Source organism: Glycine max, chromosome 8, assembly GCF_000004515.6.
Source record: "Glycine max cultivar Williams 82 chromosome 8, Glycine_max_v4.0, whole genome shotgun sequence".
Taxonomy (NCBI): Eukaryota; Viridiplantae; Streptophyta; class Magnoliopsida; order Fabales; family Fabaceae; genus Glycine; species Glycine max.
In genome coordinates, this window is record NC_038244.2 from 15,459,694 (window position 1) to 15,469,605 (window position 9,912).

Sequence of the window (9,912 nt, forward strand, 5' to 3'; positions counted from 1 at the left end):
CACATACAGATAACATGGACATGCTCAAGCCAAGCCATGCTGTGTTAGCCCATAATAGAGTGACATGTAATACTAATGCCACAATTGGTGATAATATTGTACGTTTTCAAATTTGATTGGCTAGAGCATTTTTTCAATAAAAAATGTCCAGCTTATGCAAAAGGTTAGAGATAAATATCTCAATTACCTTGGCACCTTTAATATTAACCCGCAAAGATAACCAACTAAAAAATATCATTAAACCAGAAGAAGAGAATAACAAAAGTCATACGGGGCAAGAGCTTGACCCATGCAAAATAGACCAATCCAAATCTGTAATTTGTAAGATCATATCTATTCGTATTGGCCAGAGCATTTCAAAGTCAAGATTTGGTTTGTGTTACCAAAAGAGAAAACACAAAGACGGAAAAGGGTCAAGACTTGGTTTGGTTCAAGGACATAAATGTTTCCTAGTCACGAACCAAATTGACCAAATTCCACTAAGTAGGCAATGGTTTATATTTATAGAGTATATTTTCCATCATAAAGGTTGAAAGTTTCTTCTATATCATATTTAACTGGTAAGAATTTTACTTGAGCCTACCCTATTCCAAGCTTAGGGAAATGAAGCCTAATGATTAATGAACCAAACAAAATTAATTATTTTCAAGCTCAACTTGTCCACGGAGAAACCAACTAAAATTCATTGTGACTTTCATGAGTCCATTCTGTAATAGCGTAACATGTCAAATCAAACTTAGCCTACCACTATAGTACTTTTACACATCTTCTGTAATCAACTTTCGAAAAAAATCCTTTTCTTTTATAATCAACTCTTAAATATTTTCCACTAAAAGAACATGTGAATTGTTTCCATTAATTTAACAAAATGGACTGAAATTTCGGGAAGTTGTATTTTCTCTCTCCACAATGAACCCAGGATGAAACAGAAAATATGTGGAGAAATCATCAAGAACAAATCAAACATTAAAAGTTACTACTGTAATTACAAACTTGGAAATGATAAAGTGTAATGACTTAAACAATAGCAATAATTTCTATATAAAAAAGAAAAAACAATACCAAAAATAAAGTATGAAATTGTCCAACGTAAAATCAACCAGTTTTTTTACTGCAAAAAAATAAAATAAAAATCAACCAGTTTGGCATTACACCTTGTTGCTCAGACGAAATAACTTTAAAAAAAAGATGTATTTTTCATGTTATTTGATAAAAAAAAATTGATAATTATATACAAGAAAATAATTGGATTTAAATAGGGAACAGATCACCTACAACTAAAAAAGAACTACAAGCATTCAGCAAAAAATAAATAAAGAACTACAAGATCATGCAATTTCAAACCTAACAGTGTAAATTTTCTAACTTATGTTTCATTTTACAATTTAATATATATATATATATATATATATATATATATATATATATATTATTTTTAATGTTTGGGATTTGTTCAGTTAAAAATATCATCTAGAACACAATTGAGAACGAAGAAAAATTGCCAGGTTTGAGAGCAAAATAAAATTACATGTAAAAGAGGGATTTGGAATGAAGATTGAATTGAAGTAACAGTTTGAGAACCAAGAGAATGAATAGTAAGTTTAGGGCACAACATGATTTTCATTGACTTGCCCAAAGTAATAGCTCATAAATTTGAAAATACTCATAGTAAGGTTGGGTTATTAACATTTCTTTTCTTTTGTTCGAATAAAATTAGGTAACATTTCAATCTTAAGTGGTATTGTTTATTTTAATGTTGTTTTCAACCTTACAATTTTATCCTTAAAATACATCTTAAAGGATTGAAGGAAAAAGTATTTTAAACTATTTTCAATCCCAATTACTAATCCTAAGTGTGCGGTGTGAGACTATTTTGGTCTAATAGATTCCAAAACATTAAGGATGTTCATAGGTCAGGTTTGCGTAATTTTTTACATATCCAATCCAACTTTAATATAATTTGATCATAAATGAATTGGGTTAATCGGGTCCTAATATTTTAAAAAATATTTTTTATTTTGTAAAAATTAAATTTTTTAAGAATAATAATTTGTTTATGTCTATAGCTTTATAAGTATATAATAACTAAATATACTTAAAAAGAGATCAAATTAGACATGTATTATAATATATATATATATATATATATATATATATATATATATATATATATATATATATATATATATATATATATATAATACATGAAAATGCAAAATTACATAAAATGATTTTATTCAATAAATATAAAAGAGCTCATGTGGATAAAATGTTTATATTCATGTTAATTATCAAATTAAAAACTTATCAATTAAGGGTACGAAAATATTTTTGCCTCAAAACAAAGTCTTTCAAAACTCCACAGAATGAACTAAAGACTCAGCATGTGAAACAAAAATGATAAAAATTATATGTCCAAAACTTCATGCAATTAATACAAAAATTCATGCCCCAATATCACATCTTATTTGAACATTGTGTTTCAGCATCCTCTAGTACAAGGTTCTTTAAAGTCTTCATCCACCTAATCATCTGCTCCCACGAAGATAAGGATCGAAATCATCAGAGGATCCAAACACAAACAATATACAGAGAGTGAGTTATCACATTTCTAAATAGGTAAAGATAAACGAAAGCACATCTATATATAATATAAGTATAATAAACTCAACTTAGCACAATTCACATCATTTTATCACTCATTGCGTAACATCACTTGTCCCAAAGATTTAATCACAAAAGCACATTCTACACCTTCACATTAATCACATGTTCATAATAACACATCTCAAGTACAACACAACATTTCACACTTACACAATTCATTACCCACCATCACGTAACAAGTCACAATGATCATTATACAGGCGTTATGCAATAGATACACTAAAACTCAATCTTATATGCAACGTGGTACCATGTCGCTGAAAAACTTCGCCGAGCACCTAGGAGTGCATGACAAAAAAAACCACACACTAGTAAGTCAAATCATTCTCACTAAGTAAAATTATAGAGAGATCAGTTATGATCATGCTATTTTAGGAGAGTGCTCCAACCATGTGGGATCAGCACAGACTTAAGGAGCACTCAAACCAGATGTATTTACCCCCAAGGACTAGACTTTGAACATTCCGTCGAGGCCTCTCCCTGCTGATTTATGTCCAACACAAAAAATATTTTAATACACAGACTCTATCTATGAACTATACAAAACACACAACTCCTCAATTGTTCTCAAAATAATTTTAACTCGTTGCTCCTCAAAGTGATTAAACTTGTCAGGTTCTCACATCACAATACTCGTCACCCTTAAAGAGTCTTATAGTTGTGTGATTGTGTAGTTCATAACTCACAACTCAGTGCATATAATATTTTAATACACATGTATCTTACAATTAAACACATACTCAATTTATCACATACACACAATCTCGTTCACAATTTCATAATCATAATATAACAATTTATCATGCCTCATGAATCATATACACATCACACAATAGTAATATCTGCATGACACAAAACACACACGCACACACACACACACACACATATATATATATATAATCAAACTATATTATTTTCAATCAAAAAGGGTTTCTACAACAATTAAATTAAAATTGTAAAAAGAAATTATTAATAAACATTAACTTTACAACTTTCTTTAATTTATTATTTTATTACTTTTATTATTACAATATATACATATAACATGTTGATATCATCGTAGGATGATACATGACAAAGACAATAATTTGTATAAAATAAGCAACTAAAGAAATGATTATTTAAAGTACAATTCATGTTCTTTAATAAAGTCTAATTAATGTGTGTGGTGTCAAATATAAAAAATGCAGTGACATAAAAATTCACACACAATTTTGGTTTGATTTGAAAGTTTATTTTAATATAACATTAGAATATCTTTTTCAATCTAGTGCAATATGCAAAACAAACACAAAGGAATTTTTTTTTCTTTTAACCATTTATTCTTTCTCACAGTATATTAGATTCAAATATAAACTTATAATGCAAATTAACTAGTAAAGATATCATACTAACCATTTAGTTTCATTAATTCATGCTAATTAAAAAAATCCAATTTCTAGGATTTACACTCAACACAATAACATACAAATTTCACAACAATTTCATATTAGGATATCAATTGGTTTGTCAAACATATATAATTCGCAGCTATAATTATAAACATAGAATCAAAATTGCAGAAACATCCAAAAATTTATCCCAATTGATTCTCTAAGGATCCCTGCACATGTTCTCATTACTTCCAATTGTGAATAATTCATTCCTTACCTCTAAGATTTCTCAAGCTTTTTCTTTAGTTGCTCTGCTAAGGTTTCAAAGCGTTGAAGAGAATGAGAAAAGATTGGAGCTTTAATTGTTTATGTGCGATGGACATTTCTCTATCTAAAAATATTATTTCACAAATCCCAATGGTGAAAATGTGTGAAGTGTTCAAATTTTAAGATAATTCAACTGTTAACGAGTCTGAGATCATAGTTTTATTAAGATATATTTGGGTGTACCTACGAAAAGAGAGAATTTTAGGAGAAGGGAGAACAAATTTGAAAGAAAGAAAGAGTAGAAACGTATCGTAATTATGAAAACTGATATAATATGTCTCTATTTATAGTTAGGGTACTTTGAGTTTATTATTTATTATATGTTTTTTTATTTTATTATTTTATAAAAAAAAACTTTATTTTACTCTTTCATTAAATAAATAACTAATTAAAATATCCATTTATTTTCTAAAACATCATTTTACTCTATTTATTTTCTAATACTATAAAACTCTTATTTTAATTAACAAAAACTCTTCCATCTCATTTATTTAATTTCTAAAAACTCTATTAATTTTCAAATAAAATCTTTTATTTGTTTTACGAAAATGAGATGTTACATTTAACTTCCAACTTTCAGTTACCACTAACTTTTCAACTATTTTTTTGTTGAATATAGCCAAAAATAAAAACTTAAAAAAGAAAAAAAATTATGAGTGATTTAATTTAATAAGCTATGTGAGTTAAAAATTAATGTATTTTGTATTTAATAATTAATTTACATTTAATAATAAATTTAATTATATGATGAGTTGGGCCAGGTTAAAAAAATGGAACACAATATCTCATATGTATATGATTGAGTCTTAATTAGGTCAAATTAGATTCAATCCAAACATTTACCAAATTCAATCCAATATAATTGGGTCATCGTTGACTCAAACCCATAAACACCCTATAAAACATATTCAAATTATTTTAACATAATTTTAAGTTTAGATAAAAAAATATGTGATTAAAAAAGCAAACTTTATTAAAAATGAATAATCATATTTTTCGAAAAATATAAAATCAATATTCATTTTATATAATCAACATGATGAGTGATGACCAAAAAAAAAAAAAAAAAGCCTACCGCAACAAGCATATTCCAAATGAACAACTCCTCCATCAGTGCCCAATGTCTTGCAATTTGAGTATTCACTACACAATAAATACACTTACCGTTTGAAATACTTAGAACTGAAATTAGCGTGATACTGTAGTATAATTATCGAGTATAATTAATTGTTTCGAATTCAAGTTTTATCGCTACTCATAAGAACAAGATTATTTCCTAAAAAAAAAAAATATATATGTTTATGAAAAAATGACTCTTAAAGGAAACAAAATAACATAATCCCAATAATTAGAACCCAATAAGGCAATAACACTTTTAAAGTATCATAACTCAAAAGGTACTTAATATGAGCCGGAAAGAATGACTTGCCCGTCCCTTTTAATGACATTAATGTCTTAGCTTATATTTTCAAATTTAGAGCCTCATTTTTTTACTTTTCACTTTTTCAAACTCCATTTACATCCAATTGTAAAAGGGATACGGATCAGCATCCGTAATTTTTTTTTAATTTTTTTTAAAATATATATTTTACAAATTAATAGTCCAAACAAGAGTCAAATCTATGACTTTCAGGTTATTAATACAACGCTCTAATCAATTGAGCTAATATATTAATTATGTTATAAAATAAATAATGTAACTATATATAACACTAAAATTTCTAATTTATATTTAATGCGCATGTAAATTTAAATAATAAATTTTGTGATAATTAATTTTGATATAATTCATGAATTATTTAATCCGTATATTTTTTTATAAATAAAAAAAATTTACTATTAAAAAGTTAATTTATTAATAAATTAAAAAAAACATATAGATTAACTAATTGGAAAATTTTTTTAAAAAATACCTACAGATCATGTAATCCGTATGAGTTACTCATACGAATTAAGTGATCCGTATGAGTCATACAAATTACATAATTTGTACTACGTAATCCGTATGTAATTTGTATAACTCATACAAATTACGTAATTCGTATGACTCATACGGATCACGTAATCTTATGAGTTATATAGATTATGTAATCCATAAAAACAAAAAACACTTAAAAGTATTTTTGGAATTTTAGTTTAATATTGGGTGCATTAGCAATAACTGGTGCACCTAGCAAAGCCCGTAAGCCACAGGGCACAGACATGCCCCAAAACAAAATCGAAATTTGGGCTTTATTCCAATGGGCTTCAACAGAATAACAAACAAGATGGGCCTGAGATACTCATTCTCCCACGTTGAAACGACAGCGTTTCTGTGATAATGAGTGTTCTGTTCCGTGTTCGCATTCATGACAGGTCAACAACTGTAAGTGGGACATGAGAACATCAGAAAAAGCAGAGAAAGTCTTCGTGTATCCGTTTATGTACTTTCTCTGTTCATTCACCTTTTTCTTTTCACGCACATTTCAAATTTCAAAAACACCTTCTTTTTCTTCTTCTTTTCGTTCTACCTTAATTAAGCCAAGCCAAGCAACAACACCAACAGCTAGAACTCACCTCAGCTTCCACTTGCTTCTTCCACCTTATCCTTTCCAAATTCGTGTTTTTTTCTCAAATGGGTGGTTCAGGAAGATGGCTTAAGTCGCTCATTTCTCTCAGAAGGCCCTCCCCAACTGATCAAGTTTGCAAATTTTTCTTGGGTTTTTTCTTTTTTTTCTTGCTAATGTTTGGCTGTGGTGATGTTTACTTAGTATATTTCTGCATTTTTTTTTCAGGAGAAGGGTGGTGGCAAGAGTAAGAGACAGTGGAAGCTATGGAAGAGCACTTCAGAAGGGTTTGGGATTGGATCATCAATGCATAAGGGGCAAGGTGGTGGTGGTTCCTTTGTGGTAGATGGTGGAGCATTTGCTGCTGCTTTGGCTGCTGTGGTCAGAACTCCACTCAAAGACTTCATGGTCATCAAGCAGGAATGGGCTGCCATTCGTATCCAGGCAGTGTTTCGAGGTTTCTTGGTAAGTGGAAAACTCTTTTCTAGTTAGCTAATTTCATTCAATCTTTTGCATTATCATGAAGCAGTTTGTTCTCTCTTCAAGGATTTATGTTTTTCCTTTTTAGCTTTTTAGTTATTATGAGTCTTGGTATTGAATTGTTTAAGAAACAAAAGCAGTTGATACTACATTAGTCCATTCTATGCTTGAATTATTTAAGACATTGGAATTTTAGATTGAAGAATTAGTGCTAGGCAAGAGTCCAAGTTCAATTTAGGATCAGGACCTCCTAATCATACTATCATAGTATGGACTTTTATAGAAGAATTACAAATAGGTTGCATGGTGCTTTTGTTTTGTTAATTTCACTATTTTGAAACGAGCCAAATCGTGATGAAACTTCAACTCTTCAAGCAGTTAGTATTACTAAAGATAAGCTTTTGTTATGAGTTACTAAGTTCACCAATTCACTTTGACTTGCTATGGTTTGTATTTTATTTAGTGTTTAATCAATAATAGTTCACTATGGTAATGCAACTTAGTGTTTAATTCATAATAGGAGTGATGGACATCAACCTGCAATGTTTATAGTTTTCTAAAATCCTCTAGCCCTGTGTAGATGGGGGTTGATTACAGAAGGATCTGCCACTCTTTCGGTGGTTCATTCTGTTGTGTTGGGGGTTTCATTATTAGTATCCTTAAAAGTATGTTCCGTGTGTTATTGTGCTTACACATTTTTTGTCAAGTTTTTTCTCCATTTCTTTGTTTGTTTTAAACTTTTGTTATTGATTTACAGGCAAGACGAGCTTTGAGGGCCCTGAAGGCAGTGGTGAGGTTGCAAGCTATATTTCGTGGTTGGCAAGTGAGAAAGCAAGCAGCTGTTACTCTAAGGTGCATGCAGGCTCTTGTGCGAGTTCAAGCACGTGTCAAGGCAAGGAATGTTGGGAACTCTCAAGAAGGGAAATATGCACGGTGCAATGAAGCTGATCCTGTTAAGCAAGCTGAGGTATCATAAGTTTTTCACAATTTGCCTCAAGACTGTGTGACATAACATTCTGAAATGTTGATGTCATGTTAAGCTAGTAAGGAGATGTTAACATTTAGCATAATGTGCCATGTTATTGTCAGCAAGGGTGGTGTGACATTCCAAGAACTGCGGAAGAGGCAAAATTACAAATGAGGCAGGAAGGAGCAATTAAGAGGGATAGAACAAAGGCATATTCTCAGTCTAAGAAGGTAATGGAGTAGAGAAAATCTACTATATTTGTGGTGAGAGTCAGTAGTGAAATGATTACCAAAAATATATGTGCTTCAGTAAACTTTGCTTGCTTTCAGAAATTGACAGCGAGTCCAAACTCAAGAGCTTCTAAGTCAGTGATTCCTCTCAAGAACCGCAAGCTAGACAGAAAGAGCTCGGGATGGAACATGCTAGATCGCTGGATGGCTGCAAAGCCATGGGAGAGCAGGTCAATGGTAGAGATGTATTTGGACTCACCTGTCATGACTCCAGTGACCAGTAAAAGTGATCATCTTGTTCTTCCCTTTAATTCGAATCAACAAATTGGCACGGTCAAAGCAAGAAGGAATGGTGTGACAACTAGGATTTCAACTAAATCTCTTACAACTAGTCAATCAACTCCATCATCTTCAGCCATAAGCTCTGAATGCATGTATGATGATAGCCCTATGTCAACTTCATGCACATCTGGATCCCCAGCTCGACCATCTAACAACAATGTTACAGTGGAACCAACAGAGGAAACAAATGCTTGTAAACCAAGCTACATGAATCTGACAGCATCAACCAAAGCTAAACTGAAACCCTGTAGGTGTTTTTCTCAGAATTCAAAGACAATCTTTATGGATGATTGTGTGTCACTAAGTGGAGTTACTAGAAGCAGTTCTGGTTCCTACCCTTCTGCTAATACATGGAAGAATCTCTATGCAACACCTCTAAGAACAAGTTATCAAAGACAATAGACAATGAAAGATAAGTAGTTGCTTCATGACAATAAAGTTCTATTTCAATAAGCCCAACAGCTTGTTGTTCATTGGTACCTTAATGTCATCAGATGAATGTGCGTACGAAGTCACAGATAATTGTTAATTGATACTGTAGACAACACAAGTGGTTTGGTGTGAAGATGGAAAGCACACCGTTTCAATTGTAATGTGTTTCTACGGCAATTTATAAACAGTATCTGTTTGTTTGGGGGTATATTCATGTTAATTTTTGGAGTAACATTTATAATTAGTAGCTCTAAGTTGTACTTACTATCTGAAAAACTGAAGTATAATATATGAGCTTTAAGAAGAGACATGGTTCTGACTTTAAGCTTTTTTTTGAATGCATGGATGCATGTTGAATACATAGGCAATTGGTTTGCATGAGGAATGACATAAAAAAACTACGTACCCCATTGCCCAGAGGCTCTTCGCTATGCGAAGGTATGGGGGAGGGATGTTGTACGCAGCCTTACCCTTGCATATGCAAAGAGGCTGTTTCCGGATTCGAACCCATGACCAACAAGTCACCAAGGCACAACTTTACCTTGCAT

General features: G+C 30.9%; 1 protein-coding gene across 1 annotated transcript; it reads left to right on the plus strand.

The window, feature by feature from the left end:
* The first annotated feature begins 6,733 nt into the window (after positions 1 to 6,733).
* IQD28 (protein IQ-DOMAIN 28) lies at positions 6,734 to 9,686 on the plus strand. Its single transcript, XM_003532954.5, has 5 exons — positions 6,734 to 7,047; positions 7,142 to 7,378; positions 8,151 to 8,360; positions 8,483 to 8,590; positions 8,690 to 9,686. Exons 1-5 carry the CDS (start codon positions 6,982 to 6,984, stop codon positions 9,332 to 9,334), a joined length of 1,266 nt encoding a protein of 421 aa, XP_003533002.1. The 5' UTR covers positions 6,734 to 6,981; the 3' UTR covers positions 9,335 to 9,686.
* Positions 9,687 to 9,912: the final 226 nt, after the last annotated feature.

Excerpts from the sequence above, each read along its gene's own strand:
- IQD28 (XM_003532954.5), top strand. The coding sequence starts at position 6,982 with ATGGGTGGTTCAGGAAGATGGCTTAAGTCGCTCATTTCTCTCAGAAGG. Across the intron at positions 7,048-7,141 it reads GGCCCTCCCCAACTGATCAA|GAGAAGGGTGGTGGCAAGAG; the intron begins GTTTGCAAATTT and ends TTTTTTTTTCAG. Across the intron at positions 8,591-8,689 it reads CATATTCTCAGTCTAAGAAG|AAATTGACAGCGAGTCCAAA; the intron begins GTAATGGAGTAG and ends GCTTGCTTTCAG.